The sequence below is a fragment of the Amphibalanus amphitrite genome, unplaced genomic scaffold (genome assembly GCF_019059575.1).
Source record: "Amphibalanus amphitrite isolate SeventyFive unplaced genomic scaffold, NRLGWU_Aamphi_draft 001347F_arrow, whole genome shotgun sequence".
Classification (NCBI taxonomy): Eukaryota; Metazoa; Arthropoda; class Thecostraca; order Balanomorpha; family Balanidae; genus Amphibalanus; species Amphibalanus amphitrite.
In genome coordinates, this window is record NW_024882840.1 from 108,121 (window position 1) to 132,780 (window position 24,660).

A 24,660-nucleotide genomic window follows, 5' to 3' on the forward strand; every position below is an offset into this window, starting at 1 on the left:
TTTAGACCAAAACCCCTAATATGCTTAAAAGGAATCAAGAAGGTTTTCAGTGTAGGGTATATTAGAAGAATTTCAGAGCGATATTCAAAGGAAGTGTATTTGGGGTATATTCGGAGAAATGATCAGGGTGTTGTTTTAGACCAATTCCCCTAATATGCTTAAAAGGAATCAAAAAAGTTCTCAGTGTTTTCTCTTGAGTCGGCTAACGGGGGATACATTTTGCAGAGATCTTGAACATATATGGGCGTCGCCACCACTACGGACACTACGGACAGTGTCCGTACAAGTTTTGGAAGGTCCGAAAACTTGTACGGAATGTCCCAAGTTGCGACGACCGAAATGGGCTTTGCAATTTAATTGCATAAAGGAAACGAAAGTATTTTTGATAATGCCAGCTATCCAGAAGGTACCAAGGATGTCAGTTTTTCACGAGAAAGACAGCGATCTTTATCACGTCTTTCGATGCGCATCTACCAGCTGTGTCCTTTTTCATAAAGCCTAGAATTGTAGAATTGTAGTTGTAGTTTGTAGGTTTGTACTTTCGATTGTAAGTACAAATCTGTTTCATAAAAGAAAAAGTACAATCCGAAAGTACAAACTATGTACAATTCTACAAAAGTAAAACTGACATTCGGCAATTGCCAGCAAAAAAAAAAAACTAGCAATCTGTTTCATAAAAATAGCGGTTGCTCTGATTTTTTGATTTCTTTGACGGAAAATACAAACGAAAACTACAACGCCCTAGCGTTGTGTAGAATCTCGAAGATGAAGTATAGGAATCAGTATAGCGTTGCTAATAACTGAATTTGATAATAAGTAAAAGGTAACCATAATGCTCATATACGCAATATACAAATACACTATTACAAGCGAGGCACAGCAGCGAGTGAAGCGACGTCTTTTCGATATACCTGAAAAAATACCCGTATGATCGGCCCGGCCCGGCCCGGCCTGTAACGCTTCTGTGAAGCCTATATCTCAGCAACCGCTGCATGCTGGGCCGATTGGCCTGCGGTCTTTTTTGTTCGGTAGCCCCATTCCTTTTACCCCGTAGTTGACTACTCTTGATACATCTCAGTGACTGTCATGGCACGTGCCAACGTGAAAGGTCAAAGGCAGCTGTTTTGCAAAAATTGCGCTTTTGTTAGGTCTATGCCTATTGTAACAGCTACTGTTCGACTACAATCCGCCTTTTCTCTCCTGTGCTGTATTATGCCGTAATACTGAAAAAAGACCATAAACATAATAAATAACCGAACCAAAGATATCACACGATAACATACAATGAACAATCAATGTAACGGAAGTTAGCCCACATTCAGCCCACATTCGGCCCAAACCAGATTGGGGCTGCCAAATCTAGGGAAAAATCTAGAAATCTAGGGAAAATCTTAAAACCGTTTTACGCCTAAACGGCTGGACGAAACTGAAAAATAAGACCACCATTTGAAAGATCTCTTCACCCCGGACCTAATGATATGGTTAAATACGCGATCAATTTAACCAAAAGCATGATTTAACCAGGATGAAAATTTTCGGTCAATGGGGCGGCCCCTACGATTTTCTTCAAAATCGGCATGGTGATACTACAGGCCGAGATGATCAATCTGGCTGAAGAAACCCCTACGGGCATTGAAATCTATGGGGTAAAAACGCCCTTGGAAAGTTTTACCCACACATTTCTGGCAAGTGTATCGCACGCATCCCCCCAATATGGGTATCATATGAAAGCCCATGAAAACCCAAACAAAATGGTGGGGTAAAATTTACCCATTACCCCATCCAGGGTAAAGTTTACCCAAGATGAAAATTTTCGGTCAATGGGGCGGCCCCTACGATTTTCTTCGAAATCGGCATGGTGATACTACAGGCCCAGATGATCAATCTGGCTGAAGAAATCCCTATGGGCATTGAAATCTATGGGGTAAAAACGCCCTTGGAAAGTTTTACCCACGCATTTCTGGCAAGTGTATCGCACGCATCCCCCCAATATGGGTATCATATGAAAGCCCATGAAAACCCAAACAAAATGGTGGGGTAAAATTTACCCATTACCCCATCCAGGGTAAAGTTTAACCAAGATGAAAATTTTCGGTCAATGGGGCGGCCCCTACGATTTTCTTTAAAATCGGCATGGTGATACTACAGGCCCAGATGATCAATCTGGCTGAAGAAACCCCTATGGGCATTGAAATCTATGGGGTAAAAACGCCCTTGGAAAGTTTTACCCACGCATTTCTGGCAAGTGTATCGCACGCATCCCCCCAATATGGGTATCATATGAAAGCCCATGAAAACTCAAACAAAATGGTGGGGTAAAATTTACCCATTACCCCATCCAGGGTAAAGTTTACACAAGATGAAAATTTTCGGTCAATGGGGCGGCCCCTACGATTTTCTTCAAAATCGGCATGGTGATACTACAGGCCCAGATGATCAATCTGGCTGAAGAAACCCCTATGGGCATTGAAATCTATGGGGTAAAAACGCCCTTGGAAAGATTTACCCACGCATTTCTGGCAAGTGTATCGCACGCATCCCCCAATATGGGTATCATATGAAAGCCCATGAAAACCCAAACAAAATGGTGGGGTAAAATTTACCCATTACCCCATCCAGGGTAAAGTTTACCCAAGATGAAAATTTTTGGTCAATGGGGCGGCCCCTACGATTTTCTTCAAAATCGGCATGGTGATACTACAGGCCCAAATGATCAATCTGGCTGAAGAAACCCCTATGGGCATTGAAATCTATGGGGTAAAAACGCCCTTGGAAAGTTTTATCCACGCATTTCTGGCAAGTGTATCGCACGCATCCCCCCAATATGGGTATCATATGAAAGCCCATGAAAACCCAAACAAAATGGTGGGATAAAATTTACCCATTACCCCATCCAGGGTAAAGTTTACCCAAGATGAAAATTTTCGGTCAATAGGGCGGCCCCTACGATTTTCTTCAAAATCGGCATGGTGATACTACAGGCCGAGATGATCAATCTGGCTGAAGAAACCCCTATGGGCATTGAAATCTATGGGGTAAAAACGCCCTTGGAAAGTTTTACCCACGCATTTCTGGCAAGTGTTTCGCACGCATCCCCCCAATATGGGTATCATATGAAAGCCCATGAAAACCCAAACAAAATGGTGGGGTAAAATTTACTCATTACCCCATCAAGGGTAAGGTTTACCCAAGATGAAAATTTTCGATCAATGGGGCGGCCCCTACGATTTTCTTCAAAATCGGCATGGTGATACTACAGGCCCAGATGATCAATCTGGCTGAAGAAACCCATATGGGCATTGAAATCTATGGGGTAAAAACGCCCTTGGAAAGTTTTACCCACGCATTTCTGGCAAGTGTATCGCACGCATCCCCCCAATATGGGTATCATATGAAAGCCAATGAAAACCCAAACAAAATGGTGGGGTGAAATTTACCCATTACCCCATCCAGAGTAAAGTTTACCCAAGATGAAAATTTTCGGTCAATGGGGCGGCCCCTACGATTTTCTTCAAAATCGGCATGGTGATACTACAGGCCCAGATGATCAATCTGGCTGAACAAACCCCTATGGGCATTGAAATCTATGGGGTAAAAACGCCCTTGGAATGTTTTACCCACGCATTTCTGGCAAGAGTATCGCACGCATCCCCCAATATGGGTATCTATGAAAGCTTATAAAAACCCAAACAAAAAGATGGGGTAAAATTTACCCATTACCCCATCCAGGGTAAAGTTTACCCAAGATGAAAATTTTCGGTCAATGGGGCGGCCCCTACGATTTTCTTCAAAATCGGCATGGTGATACTACAGGCCCAGATTATCATTCTGGCTGAAGAAACCCCTATGGGCATTGAAATCTATGGGGTAAAAACGCCCTTGGAAAGTTTTACCCACTTATTTCTGGCAAGTGTATCGCACGCATCCCCCCAATATGGGTATCATATGAAAGCCCATGAAAACCCAAACAAAATGGTGGGGTTAAATTTTCCCATTACCCCATCCAGAGTAATTTATCCTGGATGGGGTAATGGGTAAATTTTACCCCACCATTTTGTTTGGGTTTTCATGGGCTTTCATATGATACCCATATTGGGGGGATGCGTGCGATACACTTGCCAGAAATGCGTGGGTAAAACATTCCAAGGGCGTTTTTACCCCATAGATTTCAATGCCCATAGGGGTTTCTTCAGCCAGATTGATCATCTGGGCCTGTAGTATCACCATGCCGATTTTGAAGAAAATCGTAGGGGCCGCCCCATTGACCGAAAATTTTCATCTTGGGTAAACTTTACCCTTGATGGGGTAATGGGTAAATTTTACCCCACCATTTTGTTTGGGTTTTCATGGGCTTTCATATGATGCCCATATTGGGGGGATGCGTGCGATACACTTGCCAGAAATGCGTGGGTAAAACATTCCAAGGGCGTTTTTACCCCAAAGATTTCAATGCCCATAGGGGTTTCTTCAGCCAGATTGATCACCTGGGCCTCTAGTATCACCATGCCGATTTTGAAGAAAATCGTAGGGGCCGCCCCATTGACCGAAAAATTTCATCTTGGGTAAACGTTACCCTGATCGGGTAATGGGTAAATTTTACCCCACCATTTTGTTTGGGTTTTCATTGGCTTTCATATGATACCCATATTGGGGGGATGCGTGCGTTACACTTGCCAGAAATGCGTGGGTAAAACTTTCCAAGGGCGTTTTTACCCCATAGATTTCAATGCCCATAGGGGTTTCTTCAGCCAGATTGATCATCTGGGCCTGTAGTATCACCATGCCGATTTTGAAGAAAATCGTAGGGGCCGCCCCATTGACTGAAAATTTTCATCTTGGGTAAACTTTAGCCTGGATGGGGTAATGGGTAAATTTTACCCCACCATTTTCTTTGGGTTTTCATGGGCTTTCATATGATGCCCATATTGGGGGGATGCGTGCGATACACTTGCCAGAAATGCGTGGGTAAAACTTTCCAAGGGCATTTTTACCCCATAGATTTCAATGCCCATAGGGGTTTCTTCAGCCAGATTGATCATCTGGGCCTGTAGTATCACCATGCCGATTTTGAAGAAAATCGTAGGGGCCGCCCCATTGACCGAAAATTTTCATCTTGGGTAAACTTTACCCTGAATGGGGTAATGGGTAAATTTTACCCCACCATTTTGTTTGGGTTTTCATGGGCTTTCATATGATACCCATATTGGGGGATGCGTGCGATACACTTGCCAGAAATAAGTGGGTAAGACTTTCCAAGGGCGTTTTTACCCCATAGATTTCAATGCCCATAGGGGTTTCTCCATTGACCAAAAATTTTCATCTTGGGTAAACTTTACCCTGGATGGGGTAATGGGTAAATTTTACCCCACCATTTTGTTTGGGTTTTCATGGGCTTTCATATGATACCCATATTGGGGGATGCGTGCGATACACTTGCCAGAAATGTGTGGGTAAAACTTTCCAAGGGCGTTTTTACCCCATAGATTTCAATGCCCATAAGGGTTTCTTCAGCCAGATTGATCATCTGGGCCTGTAGTATCACCATGCCGATTTTGAAGAAAATCGTAGGGGCCGACCCATTGACCGAAAATTTTCATCTTGGGTAAACTTTATCCTGGATGGGGTAATGGGTAAATTTTACCCCACCATTTTGTTTGGGTTTTCATGGGCTTTCATATGATACCCATATTGGGGGGATGCGTGCGATACACTTGCCAGAAATGCGTGGGTAAAACTTTCCAAGGGCGTTTTTACCCCATAGATTTCAATGCCCATAGGGGTTTCTTCAGCCAGATTGATCATCTGGGCCTGTAGTATCACCATGCCGATTTTGAAGAAAATCGTAGGGGCCGCCCCATTGACCGAAAATTTTCATCTTGGGTAAACTTTACCCTGGATGGGGTTGAGGGTAAATTTTACCCCACCATTTTGTTTGGGTTTTCATGGGCTTTCATATGACACCCATATTGGGGGGATGCGTGCGATACACTTGCCAGAAATGCGTGGGTAAAACTTTCCAAGGGCGTTTTTACCCCATAGACTTCAATGCCCATAGGGGTTTCTTCAGCCAGAAATATCATCTGGGCCTGCAGTATCACCATGCCGATTTTGAAGAAAATCGTAGGGGCCGCCCCGTTGACCGAAAATTTTCATCTTGGGTAAACTTTACCCTGGATGGGGTAATAGGTAAATTTTACCCCACCATTTTGTTTGGGTTTTCATGGGCTTTCATATGATACCCATATTGGGGGGATGCGTGCGATACACTTGCCAGAAATGCGTGGGTAAAACTTTCCAAGGGCGTTTTTACCCCATAGATTTCAATGCCCATAGGGGTTTCTTCAGCCAGATTGATCATCTGGGCCTGTAGTATCACCATGCCGATTTTGAAGAAAATCGTAGGGGCCGCCCCATTGACCGAAAATTTTCATCTTGGGTAAACTTTACCCTGGATGGGGTAATGGGTAAATTTTACCCCACCATTTTGTTTGGGTTTTCATGGGCTTTCATATGATACCCATATTGGGGGGATGCGTGCGATACACTTGCCAGAAATGCGTGGGTAAAACATTCCAAGGGCGTTTTTATCCCATAGATTTCAATGCCCATAGGGGTTTCTTCAGCCAGATTGATCACCTGGGCCTGTAGTATCACCATGCGGATTTTGAAGAAAATCGTAGGGGCCGCCCCATTGACCGAAAATTTTCATCTTGGGTAAACTTTACCCTGGATGGGGTAATGGGTAAATTTTACCCCACCATTTTGTTTGGGTTTTCATGGGCTTTCATATGATACCCATATTGGGGGATGCGTGCGATACACTTGCCAGAAACGCGTGGGTAAAACTTTCCAAGGGCGTTTTTACCCCATAGATTTCAATGCCCATAGGGGTTTCTTCAGCCAGATTGATCATCTCGGCCTGTAGTATCACCATGCCGATTTTGAAGAAAATCGTTGGGGCCGCCCCATTGACCGAAAATTTTCATCTTGGGTAAACTTTACCCTGGATGGGGTAATGGGTAAATATTACCCCACCATTTTGTTTGGGTTTTCATGGGCTTTCATATGATACCCATATTGGGGGGGGGATGCGTGCGATACACTTGCCAGAAATGCGTGGGTAAAACTTTCCAAGGGCGTTTTTACCCCATAGATTTCAATGCCCATAGGGGTTTCTTCAGCCAGATTGATCATCTGGGCCTGTAGTATCACCATGCCGATTTTGAAGAAAATCGTAGGGGCCGCCCCATTGACCGAAAATTTTCATCTTGGGTAAACTTTACCCTGGATGGGGTAATGGGTAAATTTTACCCCACCATTTTGTTTGGGTTTTCATGGGCTTTCATATGATACCCATATTGGGGGGATGCGTGCGATACACTTGACAGAAATGCGTGGGTAAAACTTTCCAAGGGCGTTTTTACCCCATAGATTTCAATGCCCATAGGGGTTTCTTCAGCCAGATTGATCATCTGGGCCTGTAGTATCACCATGCCGATTTTGAAGAAAATCGTAAGGGCCGCCCCATTGACCGAAAATTTTCATCTTGGGTAAATTTTACCCTGGATGGGGTAATGGGTAAATTTTACCCCACCATTTTGTTTGGGTTTTCATGGGCTTTCATATGATACCCATATTGGGGGGATGCGTGCGATACACTTGCCAGAAATAAGTGGGTAAGACTTTCCAAGGGCGTTTTTACCCCATAGATTTCAATGCCCATAGGGGTTTCTCCATTGACCGAAAATTTTCATCTTGGGTAAACTTTACCCTGGATGGGGTAATGGGTAAATTTTACCCCACCATTTTGTTTGGGTTTTCATGGGCTTTCATATGATACCCATATTGGGGGGATGCGTGCGATACACTTGCCAGAAATGCGTGGGTAAAACTTTCCAAGGGCGTTTTTACCCCATAGATTTCAATGCCCATAGGGGTTTCTTCAGCCAGATTGATCATCTGGGCCTGTAGTATCACCATGCCGATTTTGAAGAAAATCGTAGGGGCCGCCCCATTGACCGAAAATTTTCATCTTGGGTAAACTTTACCCTGGATGGGGTAATGGGTAAATTTTACCCCACCATTTTGTTTGGGTTTTCATGGGCTTTCATATGATACCCATATTGGGGGGATGCGTGCGATACACTTGCCAGAAATGCGTGGGTAAAACATTCCAAGGGCGTTTTTATCCCATAGATTTCAATGCCCATAGGGGTTTCTTCAGCCAGATTGATCACCTGGGCCTGTAGTATCACCATGCCGATTTTGAAGAAAATCGTAGGGGCCGCCCCATTGACCGAAAATTTTCATCTTGGGTAAACTTTACCCTGGATGGGGTAATGGGTAAATTTTACCCCACCATTTTGTTTGGGTTTTCATGGGCTTTCATATGATACCCATATTGGGGGATGCGTGCGATACACTTGCCAGAAACGCGTGGGTAAAACTTTCCAAGGGCGTTTTTACCCCATAGATTTCAATGCCCATAGGGGTTTCTTCAGCCAGATTGATCATCTCGGCCTGTAGTATCACCATGCCGATTTTGAAGAAAATCGTTGGGGCCGCCCCATTGACCGAAAATTTTCATCTTGGGTAAACTTTACCCTGGATGGGGTAATGGGTAAATTTTACCCCACCATTTTGTTTGGGTTTTCATGGGCTTTCATATGATACCCATATTGGGGGGGATGCGTGCGATACACTTGCCAGAAATGCGTGGGTAAAACTTTCCAAGGGCGTTTTTACCCCATAGATTTCAATGCCCATAGGGGTTTCTTCAGCCAGATTGATCATCTGGGCCTGTAGTATCACCATGCCGATTTTGAAGAAAATCGTAGCGGCCGCCCCATTGACCGAAAATTTTCATCTTGGGTAAACTTTACCCTGGATGGGGTAATGGGTAAATTTTACCCCACCATTTTGTTTGGGTTTTCATGGGCTTTCATATGATACCCATATTGGGGGGATGCGTGCGATACACTTGCCAGAAATGCGTGGGTAAAACTTTCCAAGGGCGTTTTTACCCCATAGATTTCAATGCCCATAGGGGTTTCTTCAGCCAGATTAATCATCTGGGCCTGTAGTATCACCATGCCGATTTTGAAGAAAATCGTAAGGGCCGCCCCATTGACCGAAAATTTTCATCTTGGGTAAACTTTACCCTGGATGGGGTAATGGGTAAATTTTACCCCACCATTTTGTTTGGGTTTTCATGGGCTTTCATATGATACCCATATTGGGGGGATGCGTGCGATACACTTGCCAGAAATAAGTGGGTAAGACTTTCCAAGGGCGTTTTTACCCCATAGATTTCAATGCCCATAGGGGTTTCTCCATTGACCGAAAATTTTCATCTTGGGTAAACTTTACCCTGGATGGGGTAATGGGTAAATTTTACCCCACCATTTTGTTTGGGTTTTCATGGGCTTTCATATGATACCCATATTGGGGGATGCGTGCGATACACTTGCCAGAAATGTGTGGGTAAAACTTTCCAAGGGCGTTTTTACCCCATAGATTTCAATGCCCATAAGGGTTTCTTCAGCCAGATTGATCATCTGGGCCTGTAGTATCACCATGCCGATTTTGAAGAAAATCGTAGGGGCCGACCCATTGACCGAAAATTTTCATCTTGGGTAAACTTTATCCTGGATGGGGTAATGGGTAAATTTTACCCCACCATTTTGTTTGGGTTTTCATGGGCTTTCATATGATACCCATATTGGGGGGATGCGTGCGATACACTTGCCAGAAATGCGTGGGTAAAACTTTCCAAGGGCGTTTTTACCCCATAGATTTCAATGCCCATAGGGGTTTCTTCAGCCAGATTGATCATCTGGGCCTGTAGTATCACCATGCCGATTTTGAAGAAAATCGTAGGGGCCGCCCCATTGACCGAAAATTTTCATCTTGGGTAAACTTTACCCTGGATGGGGTTATGGGTAAATTTTACCCCACCATTTTGTTTGGGTTTTCATGGGCTTTCATATGATACCCATATTGGGGGGATGCGTGTGATACACTTGCCAGAAATGCGTGGGTAAAACTTTCCAAGGGCGTTTTTACCCCATAGACTTCAATGCCCATAGGGGTTTCTTCAGCCAGAAATATCATCTGGGCCTGCAGTATCACCATGCCGATTTTGAAGAAAATCGTAGGGCCGCCCCGTTGACCGAAAATTTTCATCTTGGGTAAACTTTACCCTGGATGGGGTAATAGGTAAATTTTACCCCACCATTTTGTTTGGGTTTTCATGGGCTTTCATATGATACCCATATTGGGGGGATGCGTGCGATACACTTGCCAGAAATGCGTGGGTAAATCTTTCCAAGGGCGTTTTTACCCCATAGATTTCAATGCCCATAGGGGTTTCTTCAGCCAGATTGATCATCTGGGCCTTTAGTATCACCATGCCGATTTTGAAGAAAATCGTAGGGGCCGCCCCATTGACCGAAAATTTTCATCTTGGGTAAACTTTACCCTGGATGGGGTAATGGGTAAATTTTACCCCACCATTTTGTTTGGGTTTTCATGGGCTTTCATATGATACCCATATTGGGGGGATGCGTGCGATACACTTGCCAGAAATGCGTGGGTAAAACATTCCAAGGGCGTTTTTATCCCATAGATTTCAATGCCCATAGGGGTTTCTTCAGCCAGATTGATCACCTGGGCCTGTAGTATCACCATGCCGATTTTGAAGAAAATCGTAGGGGCCGCCCCATTGACCGAAAATTTTCATCTTGGGTAAACTTTACCCTGGATGGGGTAATGGGTAAATTTTACCCCACCATTTTGTTTGGGTTTTCATGGGCTTTCATATGATACCCATATTGGGGGATGCGTGCGATACACTTGCCAGAAACGCGTGGGTAAAACTTTCCAAGGGCGTTTTTACCCCATAGATTTCAATGCCCATAGGGGTTTCTTCAGCCAGATTGATCATCTCGGCCTGTAGTATCACCATGCCGATTTTGAAGAAAATCGTTGGGGCCGCCCCATTGACCGAAAATTTTCATCTTGGGTAAACTTTACCCTGGATGGGGTAATGGGTAAATTTTACCCCACCATTTTGTTTGGGTTTTCATGGGCTTTCATATGATACCCATATTGGGGGGGATGCGTGCGATACACTTGCCAGAAATGCGTGGGTAAAACTTTCCAAGGGCGTTTTTACCCCATAGATTTCAATGCCCATAGGGGTTTCTTCAGCCAGATTGATCATCTGGGCCTGTAGTATCACCATGCCGATTTTGAAGAAAATCGTAGGGGCCGCCCCATTGACCGAAAATTTTCATCTTGGGTAAACTTTACCCTGGATGGGGTAATGGGTAAATTTTACCCCACCATTTTGTTTGGGTTTTCATGGGCTTTCATATGATACCCATATTGGGGGGATGCGTGCGATACACTTGCCAGAAATGCGTGGGTAAAACATTCCAAGGGCGTTTTTACCCCATAGATTTCAATGCCCATAGGGGTTTCTTCAGCCAGATTGATCATCTGGGCCTGTAGTATCACCATGCCGATTTTGAAGAAAATCGTAAGGGCCGCCCCATTGACCGAAAATTTTCATCTTGGGTAAACTTTACCCTGGATGGGGTAATGGGTAAATTTTACCCCACCATTTTGTTTGGGTTTTCATGGGCTTTCATATGATACCCATATTGGGGGATGCGTGCGATACACTTGCCAGAAACGCGTGGGTAAAACTTTCCAAGGGCGTTTTTACCCCATATATTTCAATGCCCATACGGGTTTCTTCAGCCAGATTGATCATCTCGGCCTGTAGTATCACCATGCCGATTTTGAAGAAAATCGTAGGGGCCGCCCCGTTGACCGAAAATTTTCATATTGGGTAAACTTTACCCTGAATGGGGTAATGGGTAAATTTTACCCCACCATTTTGTTTGGGTTTTTATGGGCTTTCATATGATACCCATATTGGGGGGATGCGTGCGATACACTTGTCAGAAATAAGTGGGTAAAACTTTCCAAGGGCGTTTTTACCCCATAGATTTCAATGCCCATAGGGGTTTCTTCAGCCAGATTGATCATCTGGGCCTGTAGTATCACCATGCCGATTTTGAAGAAAATCGTAGGGGCCGCCCCATTGACCGAAAATTTTCATCTTGGGTAAACTTTACCCTGGATGGGGTAATGGGTAAATTTTACCCCACCATTTTGTTTGGGTTTTCATGGGCTTTCATATGATACCCATATTGGGGGGATGCGTGCGATACACTTGCCAGAAATGCGTGGGTAAAACTTTCCAAGGGCGTTTTTACCCCATAGATTTCAATGCCCATAGGGGTTTCTTCAGCCAGATTGATCATCTTGGCCTGTAGTATCACCATGCCGATTTTGAAGAAAATCGTAGGGGCGCCTAATTGACCGAAAATTTTCATCCTGGTTAAATCATGCTTTTGGTTAAATTGATCCGGTATTTATTCATATCATTAGGTCCGGGGTGAAGAGATCTTTCAAATGGTGGTCTTATTTTTCAGTTCCGTCCAGCCGTTTAGGCCAGGGCTGGGAAACATCCTCGGTGTGTCACCATTGGGAGTTGGAGCCCAACAATTTGTCACCATGGGTTTGTCACCAATTCCACGCCTTCAAGCGCTAACATACGAACAATTCAACGAACAATTTATGACGATTCTAGAACTTCAGCTGACATTGATTGCACAATTAGGTCACCAATGCGCAGCATCTCATATGTATGAAAAATTTCAAACACAATGACTCTTTAATGTCTTACGGATGCAGATGTGATGTTCGCTAGAATGTTCATGTTACTCACACAAAAAAGCGCATCGCAGCATCTGCAACGTATACAACTGACCAATATTTACGGTGCACGCCTCCATGGGCGTTTCCAATCGGAACACCGAAACCGAAAGCATCCGGGCGATGAAAGGGTGTCGGCTACTGTTTGAAGCCGACTAGTGGTGTCAATCGGAACTTGAATCTTCGGAATTCCGATTTTGTCCAATGTCCAATTCGGAATTCGGTTGGACAATGACAGCAGGCTTTGGACAACTTTGGACAATCGCTTGCTACACCTCAACATTTTCATAAAGTAATCGTGTTTAACATTGATTGGCTATTAGAAAGCTCAGCTTTCGATATGAATGCCACTTTTGAGCTGGTAACGATACATTAAAACCAAATTAAATAACGGTGTTGAGTGTAAACTATTGCGTAGATGTCGGACATCTTTGGACAAATGGATGGCTTGGACATTTTTGGACGGACAGTCGACGTAAGTATTGGACATTGGACGGACATTGGACATATGTTTTCTGAAATTGACATCACTAAAGCCGACGTAGTGAAATAGGTGAAAAATAGAATAGTTATATAAACGAGAGAAAAGCAGCTTTAAGGGCGCTCGTAATTATATTTCAAGTTTCACAACTCTTGAGGAGAGTGAATCTCGTCAACAAATCTTGAAGTACAGCATTGCATAATGGCAATTTCCGCAATTATTATAGGTACACCATGATGTAATGAATGCGAAATCCCTGCTTCATATGAGCCAAAGGAAGCTTCTTAAAGGAGCTTCATATAACCAAAGGAACACTACAACCCATCACCAAAGGACCAAACCAAAGGAACACTTCAAAGGAGCTTCATATAACCAAAGGAACACTACAACCCATCAATTTAGGAAACAATATGCCTCAGGAGAACATCATACGAAAGTGCAGAAAAGGACAATAATATCACTTTTTGTCAAGCTGGATTGCCCCTATTGATTCTGTTCATCTTTCCGGCCTGTCCCCACCAGACTGGAAAACACCCTTGCAATACTCCGGACGCCCGTGAGGCCCTCATGCGCTGAAATTCGGCGCAAGGGATTTTGCGCATAAGTTTCTGCACGATTTGCGCCGAAAGTTGGGTGCCTATTTGTGCCAAAAATAAGCCACTTATATTTAAAGCACGTGTGCACATCTACCGACTAAGGCTATATCAACCAGACAGAGCGTCCCGGAGCCTTGAGCGCTCTCCCATGTTTGAACGTCTGAATCAACTAGTTGATCCAATACCACAATGCGTGTAGCGCACTGTATCGTGCCGTGGAACAAGGTTCAGGCCAGAAGTTCCAGGGCCACAAAAATCGGCGGAGCGGTGTGTTCGAGGCTGGCATGGGCGCCAGCGAGGGCTGGGCAGCGGAGCAGCACGTGCTCCAGCACATCAGCCTTCTCGGCACTCGGCGCAAAACGCGACGGGCACCGCTTGTCCGGGCACTGCTGGCACGCCGCAGAGGGGAGACAGCCGATTCGGTGCACTTACTGAAGCGAGCGGGCCCAGTAAGTGCCCAGGGCCCGCCCTCATCAGGTGCACCGAAACGGCATCCTCCCGGTCGGTGTCTTCCCGATCCTCTCCGGGGATGGGGAGTGGCAGCGTGCTAGCTAGAAGTGACTTGAATGGTAACTCGGACCAGTTGTCGCGCCATTTGACGCGAGGCCGCACAATGAACCACCCGAGTCAGCGAGCGGGCGTCCGAGGGCAGGGCGGCCCCTTGTTTCGCCAGGTCGTCAGCGCTCTCATTTCCCTCGATCCCGCAGTAGGCAGAAACTTGGGCAGGAACCCACTGCAGGATTACTTCACGACCCTCGGCGATGTTCAACAAGGTCTCCCATAGGGGAGAGTGGGGAAAGATGCCCAGGGTTTTGCTATGTCATATATTATTCGAAAATGACGATCGGAAAGCAAAAACTTGGAGTTTCAACGGAAGCCGACATCATTTTTCTCCAAAAATATCACACTTTCGTGCCTGAAATATGATAACTTGTTTTGCTATTAAACATTTTCCCGAAGAAGTGAAAGGGGGCATCTTACCCCACAGGGTGGGAAAGACGCCCCTGGCGTTGGGTAAGATGCCCCCTGCACTATAAGTGACATAAATGGGCACGTGAATCGCCTGAACGAATCAGTAGTCCCTTCGAGCCTGCAGTAGACACCAAACGTCATCGTAAGGGCCCTCAAAAGTAGTCGTAAGGGGCTTCAGAGGTCATCGTTAGGGCCATCATAGTCCAACGCGGCCAAACAAGCCTCCGTGGTGGCGTTCGGAGACCACTGTGGGGCCTTTATACTGGTCTTCATGATGCTTGAGGGCCCTCGAGCCCATCGTGGGGACCTCAGATGCCAGCGCGGCCGTGGAGCCAGCGTGGGAGCCCTCAAAGGATGTCGTGAGGGGCCCTGGAGCCAATAATGGTGCCCACAGAGGCCGTCGTGAGGGCTCCAGAGTCAGATGCCGCCCAAAAAGTCGCTGTGTGGGCCGAGAGACCGGCATGGGGAGCACCCGACCGTACTGGACTCTCAATAGTCCCAGATCGGCTTTTGTCTCTCATCACAAGTATGTAAAAAATGATTTGACGGGCTGCTTGAAGGACAGCCTACGGATTTAGGGGGGCGTCTTTCCCCATCAGGACAGGGGGCATCTTACCCCAAGGTACCGAAGTAACATTAAACCAGTACAATTTGTTAGCCATAAAACTACACCCTGAAACAAACTGTTTGGGACACAGTACACGCATGCTAATGTATCACGACTATAGCAAGGGACGCAAAAATTATCTACCTTCTTTGATATTTGCAATGTTTTGACACCAAAATATTTTTAGAAAGCACCAAATAAAAAACATGCAATCACCAGCCAGCCGTTGCCCAACTGAGCTTCGCAAATTTTTGTGCAGTTAACAAGGCAGGCTTCCGCTTTACGCTAAGAACATTAATTTTCAGGTTTGATTCTTTGTTTCGCTGCTAGAGGGGGTGGGGCGTCTTTCCCACCCTGGGCATCTTACCCCACTCTCCCCTACCTATCTCAGCGCCAAGGGTGGAGGCCTCACCTGGGCGGCCGCTCCTCCACTGAGTACTCAGGGCGGCTCGTGAGTCGGAGCACGCGACGACGTGAGTCGGAGCATGGGGGACGTCTCGTCCCGAACAGACGTCCCGAGCCTCTCCAGAGCCGCCCGCGGGGCGAATGTGCTGCTAGATCGACCAGCGTGCCGAAAATTTCGGTGAACGCCATTCGCCGAAAAATTCAGCGGCCGCCATGCGCTGAATTCAGCGGATACGAAGTTACGCCGGACGTGCGCTAAAATTTCCGGGACAATCTCGCCACTACGCCGGACATATTCGGCTTAACTTGTACTTTTTCCAGTCTGGTATCCACAATTATTGGCCATTATATTTGTTGGCAAATGAATCAATGAATAAATACCTACCATGTTTATTAAATATTAGCTATTGGAAAATTTGTCACTTTCTGCCTAACTAATCAATAAAGGGTGCAAATATTATACAATGCATCACTGATGCAGTGTCTAGATGGTGAATTGAAAATATAAAAAGATGCAGGCTGGGAGATTAAGGTCCTTTGTGGCACACCAAGCCCACTGCCTACCCAGCCATACATAGGGCTATTCCTATCTAATTTTACTTTTTGCACCCTCTAAAAACTGGAGAAATTGAGAAAATAAAGATATTAAAGGAAAGGAACCATCCTCCTTAGGCTAGCTTGAAAAAAGAAATTACACAATACTAAGAATACTTTTTTACACAAAACATTTCTACATTACACCTGACCACATGTTGATTCAGGTAAGATTAGGTTACATTAGCTAAGCTTAGGTCAGCTTAGATTAGGTTTTGTTGTTTTTGCTTGAGGTGTAGCTGTTTTTAAGGAGTGAATGATTATGTCAACAAGTTTCTAGGTTGATATATGGCTTGTGATAATATGGTGTGGTTTTTATTGAATTTTGAAATTTGAGCAGCCAGCAGTGAGGATAACCTAATGGTGCATCCAATGGGTGGAACTAAAAGCTAAGAAGAAGAAGAAGATGAGCCTAGGCTAGGGTGCAAAAAGGCAATTTCACCATGCAAAGGAAAAATGCATAGTCCATGAGATGCATTCAATGGATTGATACTCCCTCAACATGTAACTTCAAAAGAAATTCCGCAAGTAAATTTATCCATTCCACAATTTGCCACATTTCCAGAAAACCAACAAATTTGAAATTTTGGAAAGAAAATTCTAAAGGGAAATTTTTTTTGGGTATTTTTATGATGTGCGAATGAACTAGCAGAAGCTTGATCTAGCATCATTATAAAATCAATTGGCCTTTGAATAGGTAGGTACTTTAACCACCAAGGTAAGTACGTATCTCAGACTGATGGGAGAAAATGTAATATCAAGACAACAGACAACTAGATTTCAAAGTTCATTTTTGTTTTTGGAGGATATTAACTGACATACCTATCAATATCATGAGGCTGATGACATCATAGTGCCTAGTGGAGTGAGTAGGTACCTAATGTGTCATCAGTGCAGGGATTACACTGCCATCAAATTCTTTATATTTGACTGGTTTTCCTCCTGGTGGCCATCCCAACACATATTTGGTTGTTGTTGTTGTTTTCCCCGGAGTCCACCGGTGGTACATATATTTAATCATCAACGAAAGAAGCACTTGAGATCAGCATCGGGAGATTGAGTGAAACGTGAATCAATAAATGGCGCTGCATAGGGCTAAAGGTGAGGATAGGATTTGTTTAACAGTTAGAATTGATTAGAAGAATGCAGAAGATTAGTGGTTAGAAGGTTGGGAGGCAGCACCATTTATGATACGATCACAGAAACACAGGACTACAGAGGCCACCATCCATCTCGAACTGGGTTTGTCGCAGTTCTCCACCGCAGTCAAGACTGGAAGGCCCGGGAAGGGCGGCGCACATCAACAAAGCGACGAGAGCGACATCTATAGGCTGGTGTCAGTCAACCGCAGAGCGTGAGGGAGGGTTACACGTGTGCAGTTTTGGCTCCTTGAAAAAAAGCTGGGTTAGGCAGCGTCGATTAGCACCTGAGAAGGACATGTAGGCCACAGTTGCAGCCGCTGAACGCCTGCCAAGACGACGGCGAACAGCTTTATAGTTGGTCCAGGCTTCCTGTCGCCGAGAAACAAGATCAGCGGGAGGGCGTACCTGCCACGGCGGGCTGGTTTTGCCAGGGGCCGGCGGTTTGCATGGAACACAGTCTTTTACCAAGTCATTAACAGTTGAGATAAACCTGTTGAATGACTGACAGCTGTTTAAATAAGCAAGCTCATAATCCCAATCCACCAGACTCAGAAAGTGACTTAGTTTAGCGTTACATTTGTGCCACAACATTCTGCTTGAGACCTTGTCATCTAACACATTTTGTACTTCAAAGACGTAATCAAAAACGATTGAACAGTGATCAGAGCCAGGAAACGGAGGTTCAACATGTGTGCCACCAACACGCTCGTATTGGTGTTTTGCCAGTCCCGGAGTCCGTTGGACCCCCCTTGCCGTTTGGCCCCTGATTGAGCTAGAGCTTCGCGGAAACAACGAGCGTGTTGCCCGTGACGAAAGGAAGCCGATGATACCCAATTTTAAGGTCCTAGGTCATTGGTTGACCTTCCAGGTCAGGTCAATGACCCAAAAGTCGAGAAAATTGGAACCAGTTAGAACGTCGTAAAGTGTGGCTGCTTCAGGGGTTTTCGGGATGCTGATCACGAATATCATGTTATTTTTTATTACAGATAATGTCTTCATGCATTTAGGCCAGGTCGGGTCAGGTCAGGTCAACCAGTAGGAGTTGTGACGGGTCTTCGTAGTATGTACGTGTCAGCTGCCTCTGACAGCTTCGTAACAAGTTACGAAGGCACCAAAACTACTTAGGAAATGTTCAAATGGTTGACAAATTCGAATACAGCTGCAAAACTAGCCTAGGAACATGCAAAACTCGAAAAAGTGAACCGAGGTCATCAAAGTTCAATGACCTGACTTTCAGGTGACTTTGACACCCGTCCTAATGCATGGGACCAACATCATATCACAGGTTTGAACGCTTAAAACCACGAAAAAAAAATACTGCAAACGAGCGGCTAATGCGCGCCAACAGACGCCGAATCGCAACTCCGCCCAAACATGGTCTCGGGAAATAGGTCACAGGTCAAAGGTCATTTGGGTCAGGGTCATGAACTTTTTAGGGTAGGCGTAAAATCGATCAACTCGAGAGCACTGAACGTTTCGTCGCGATCAACCGCTTTGAACGCGAGTTATTCACGAAAAACCGAGAGGGGAGTTCCGTTCGACCCGCCCTCCCCCCCCCCCCCCATACGGGCAAGGGCTAAGATCAAATTATAGCTCATTCGACGCATTATTACCAGAGAAATACTATCGTGGCAAAATAAACGTAATACCGTTGATCTTAGATTAAGTCTGACTTCTGAGTCATTACTCAGAAAAGGTTATGAAAGAGCTATCCAATGCGCCTGTTTTGTTCATCAAAGATCGGTATGCCGCCCCCATCAGATGCGAAATGCCGCCCCTGATCGTTATTGCCGACCCAGTGAAAATCCCTTATAATACGCCCTGTAACTTGTCCTCTTGATTTTTTTTTTGATTTCAACTTTTTGTCCTTTGGATTTTTCGTAATTTGAATTTATGTCCTGTTGACTTTTCGTCTTTTGACTTTTGCCCTCTTCACCTTTTGTCCTCTTGACTTTTTGCCCTTTTGACTTTTTATCCATTTGATTTTTTGTCCTTTTGAATTTTTGGGCTTTGACTATATGTCTTTTTGACTTTTTGATCTTTTGACTTTTTTATTTTGATTCTATGTTCTGTTCACTTTTGTCTTCCCACTTTTGTCCTTGTAACTTTTTGGCAATTTGACTTTTTGCCTTTTTTACTTTTTGTCTTTTGACCCTGTCCATTTGACTTTTTGTCTTTTGACTTCTGTTAGTTTACTTTTTGTTCGTTGACTTTTTGGCAATTTCACTTTTTATCTTTTGACGTTTTGTCCGTTTTGACTTTTTGTTTTTTTACTTTCCTCTTTGTTGACCTTTTACCTGTTGACTTTAAAGATTTTTGACTTCTTGCTTTTGACGTAATGTCTGTTGACTAATCATCCTTTTACCTTTTATCATTTGACTTTTGTCCGGAAGCCCCTCCATGTGGTCCCCAGTAGCTTCAGACTCGTGGATACGCGGTCCCCAGTAGCTTCAGACTCGTGGTTACGCGGTCCCCAGTAGCTTCAGACTCGTGGTTACGCGGTCCCCAGTAGCTTCAGACTCGTGGTTACGCGGTCCCCAGTAGCTTCAGACTCGTGGTTACGCGCCTGCTTATGAGGAACGCTTTCAACCGAGCTCTTCCGCGGAGATAAGTCCGCCGAGGCTGATGAGTGAACGCATTTTGGAACTTTTTAATCTGTTGACGATGGATAAATACTAAATAGCCAGAAGCTTATTCGGGATTGCCCAAATACGCGTGAATATTGAATACTGAATATTGCCCCCCCCCCCCCCTGTATGCGGTCTTGGTCATTCACGGGCCTTTTCAACTACAAATCCCCCTCAAGGAAATCCTAGATACATGCACCACCTGAGTGGGAGCCATTAGCGTCGCCACGGGGGGGCAAGCGGGGCAGCTTGCCCCCCCAACCTCGGACCGGGCACCCCCTGAGATCGATACAGATCCGATGAGATTTTGGAGTCGGGAAAAAATGGGGGTACCTTTCTGAGAATGCCTGTGAGGTCAGACTCGGTTGGAGCGTGCAGTTCAAACCAGAGTCTGACTCGCAGTCGCCAAAATCTTCAAGACTCCAAGTCCAGACTCGGAAATGTCAATGATGTGATTCATTACATGTTCCTTCCTAGTTCGTTCTTTATTACATTTTACAGCTGATTTTCATAAGTTTTGGAGTGCTGACACAATTTTCGTTCAAAGCGTGAAACGAAATCTTCGGGGCCTTTCTCAACTCTCGTCAAATGTCTGCGACAGGCTCAAGTACCGTACAAGTGTCGCAGGGCTCATGAGCTTGCTTTAAACAAAGGCTCCTAAGGAGCTCCACTGAGCCCTAAAGAAGCTTTTAGAGGGCCCAAACCGGCCTCTGAAAGCCCCTCTGGTGTCCATGTTCTCTGAGGGCCCATACAGGGATCTTTGAGCCTTCGAACATTTCTGAGAACCTTAACTGGCCTCTGATAGTTCAGCCAAATTTTTGAGGCGACAGACTTTGCCAACCCCAAGCCGGCATCTGCGGGATCACAGCTCACGTGTCCCTCTGAGGTCCGCAACACATGTTTATTATGTCCCTACGTAGGGTCCTTAGGGATTCGACATAGACCCCGAGGGTTCACACTGCTATCCGAGGGCTCCAGGCTCACCCTGGGCCTAGTCTTTAGCGCCCGCCGCCCACACTGGCTTCTGAGGACCCCACCTTGGGCTCGGAAAGCCCTAAAGCACCACGTACGCGTAAATATTTGAGGTGACCTACGTCGATCTCCGGGATCCTAAGCAGGCTTCTGAGAGTCAGCACTGACCCTGAGTGGCCTGAAATGGCCTGGAAGTCACAAACCTATCTCTAAGGGATCCCTTGCCGCTATGCCGTGCGTAACTTTTGGTTCTGTTTAACAGTTTTTGTTCACGTTTGCAGCGCTTCCCTTCACACGAAAAACGAGAAACTTTTGTTCACACTCGAGTGAACAAAACACTTCCTCTCACTGGAGCAAATATGAATTACTTCCTATTCACACTTCACACATTCACTCTCCGCCGAATGCCCAACTTAGCTACGATCGGCGGCTGGGATAAGTCCTATGCATTTCACGTAAAACCTCTGCATGCATGCGTGAATGGAGGTTTTAGCAGGGTGATCCGATCAAATGGAGCGTTTTTCACCTCTAAATCGGTAGGTAATGATCATGAGCGTCGAGCGTCTGCACAGGGGCCCTCTGCAGTGCGTCGGCAATCGCAGCCACTATAATTCTACCAGTCGTTTTGTTATGAAATTTCAAAATTTCGAATTTTTCTTTAAAAAATTACATGTCATAGCTAGAAGGAAACCTTTGTCACCATGGGATTCCTCGCACCATTGCGCGTCGAATGATATGTAAAACGAGTGATTTAAGACTGGGGAAAGGCAAGTTTTGACACAAAAGTTGATTTTGCCCCCCCAACCGAAAATCTCTGGCGACGCCTATGGTGGGAGCAATACTTCGGGAATTAATCAGACCCAAACTACTCGTCCCTGGAACGCTTGCCTGAGACCAGTTAGTGACCAGTTAGTGACCATGCTTAGACAGCTGATCGGGCAGCGGCTGATGTTTCATTGAGTGCAAATTTTCATTTCTCCATTGCTGACCTCTTGTGAATGTTTTTACTTTGAATGCCTGTTCGTTTCTATTCACATTTTACATATATCGCATAATTCTTATTTCGCGTCAGTTGCTTTATAATTTTACAATATATTATTGTACATTTTCACAAAGTTAACACCTTTCCATCATGTATGCTACACTTGCATCATACCTTATCTTTGGTCTGAATTTCTCTAGCTAGCCTCGTCTGTATGCGCCGGTTTGCCATCCCATTTGCCGTCAGCTTATTGTTTGCTGCGGCTGAGCTGCTGCAGGTAGTGTGACCTGCCGTCGTCCCAAACAGCTCAGTTAGCCGACAGTCGCCATGTTGTGCTACACAGCATACCACTTGGGTATAATAGGTATGTAGGTTAACACAAGATAAGCTCACAGTGTGCTTTTACGGGCGACCATCATAGATAACTGACTTTCTCGACTCGCCGGCCGGACAATAAATACGCACACACACGCGCACACACACACACACACAGACAGGCACATAGCCTACAACATCGCATAACAATGCCCACTGCAAACCACTCCACTGCACGTCTGCTCATCAGATACAGGCGACCTGCCCAGTCGCGGTACGCTCTGTGGTGGCAAGCTGAGCACAGCGACCGCCGGTCCGACCACCAGCGGCGGCGTCTTCGGTGGCAGCGGCACACTTCTCCATCAGCTCATCGACCGAGAACGGTCACCGCCACTGGAATCGGCAGCTGAAGCACATGGCTCATTCTTCCTCGTATTATATGCTTGATTACCTTTAGTTTAATTATTTTGTTTGTTTCAAGTGATTCAAATGTGCAAGCAAAGAAAAATGTCACTGTAACGCTTGCTGCTGCATCTGTCGGTGAAGGTGCTTCCCCAGCCTCCAGTTTTGACTGGCCGACCTGGAAGACCCATACCCTCCTTGCCACTCCAGTTTTTGTTGTCGTTTTGTCATCGGCTCCGCTTATGCTCTCTATTGCGGCCGGTGCCGCTGTTCAGTTGCGTTGGAGACCAGATCTTTGCGGCGGCCAGTTAGGCCGCACCATGAAGCGCCGGCCGCAGCGCGCTCCGGTCCGTCACAGCGAGACCAGCTCCTTGCCCGTCTCCGGGCTGAGCATGTCGGCACGCCGCTCTGGCTGAGACACCACCGGCGTGGCTAGCGATCCAGATGGTAGCGGCATCAGGGCGGGCAGTGCGGCGCCTCCGACCGGCGTCAGACCAGTGCCGCCCTGCAGCAGCGAGTCAAAGTTGAGCGCCAGGCCCTGGGAGGGCGTGGTGAGCGCCACCTCCTTGTGCATGCTTGTGGCAGTGGCGAAGCCGGCCACCGACAGCGTGGTAGGCCGCGGCACCTTGACCGCCGGGCCAGCCGGGCCAGCCGCCACCGGCCGCTCCGGCTCCGACGGCTCGGCGCGCGCCGCCTTGGCCGCCTCCTGTTTGACGATGACACGCCGCTTGGGCGCGTTCTCCTTGTCCCTGCCGAGCTTGCAGCAGGGCCGGTGCGCCTCCAGCAGGAAGTTGAGCTCCTCTTTTTGGGCGGTCAGCATCTGGATCTGGCGCTCGAGGCTAGAGCGCTCATCCTCCAGCTCCTCAGTCTCCATCTGCAGCGTATTGGTGAGGTCGAGCCGGCGCCGCCGGCACCGTGCCGCCGCCTGCTTGTTGCGCTCGCGGCGCACGCGGCGCCGCTGCTCCTCCTCGGGCGACAGTTCGTCGTCCTCCTTGGGTCGGCGGCCGCCGCGGTGGTGGCCCTGCGGCACGGCGCGCGAGGCCCGCTCGGCCGCAGGCGGCGGGCTGCCGTCGGCGCGCCGGTAGGCCGGCTGCGGCTCGGCGGCCGGCGCCGCGCCGCCGCCGCCGCCGGTGGCCACCTGGGGCGTCACAAATCCGGCCTGGTGCTGGTGGGATACCGGCGGCGCCACCAGGCCGCCGTCGAACGCCATGAACGTCTCCTCGATGTTGCGCAGCGTGGTGGGCGTCAGGGTGGGCGTGGTGCGCGTCAGGCCAGAGTTGAGGCTCTCCACCGACGAGAAGTTGGGCAGCAGCAGCTCGCTGCTGTTTGTGAGCGGCGTCAGCACACGCTCCGTTTCCACTGCTCCTTCGCCACTCCCTGCACGCGTTCTGGGCACCCGCATCGCGACGCCGGCTGCTCCTGTACACTCCAGAAACACTGCTTGCGCAACTGCGCTCGGCTGACACTTCGGCCCGCGTCCTCCACCGCCCGCGCCGCACCCGTGACTCACTCCAATATGGCCGACGACCCACCCATATAGCGACTGGCGCCAGCGCCGCGCCGGCGCCCGGCGGCCCGCTATCTTTAGCCATGACGTCAGCCGGCGTGTGTGTGTGTGTGTGTCTGTATGACGTCACAGCACAGGTTCGGCCGCCGGTGATCGAAGGCCGCTGACGTCACAACCAGAGCACCGCTGTGATTGGTGGCTGTCTGCATGACGTCAGCCTTGGATCGATGCGCTGACGGTGCGGCGGGCGCGGCGCGGCGGCTGCCCGC

At 46.9% G+C, this 24,660-nt stretch overlaps 1 protein-coding gene across 1 annotated transcript; it reads right to left on the reverse strand.

Annotated features, from left to right (window-relative positions):
* Window positions 1-22,119: 22,119 nt before the first annotated feature.
* LOC122372339 (fos-related antigen 1-like) lies at window positions 22,120-24,412 on the reverse strand. Its single transcript, XM_043349431.1, has one exon. The coding sequence runs from the start codon at window positions 24,284-24,286 to the stop codon at window positions 23,237-23,239; it is 1,050 nt and encodes a 349-aa protein (XP_043205366.1). The 5' UTR covers window positions 24,287-24,412; the 3' UTR covers window positions 22,120-23,236.
* Between the last annotated feature and the right edge of the window lie 248 nt (window positions 24,413-24,660).

What these genes read in the sequence shown, in the direction of transcription:
- LOC122372339 (XM_043349431.1), bottom strand. Translation starts at nt 24,286, where the DNA reads ATGCGGGTGCCCAGAACGCGTGCAGGGAGTGGCGAAGGAGCAGTGGAA.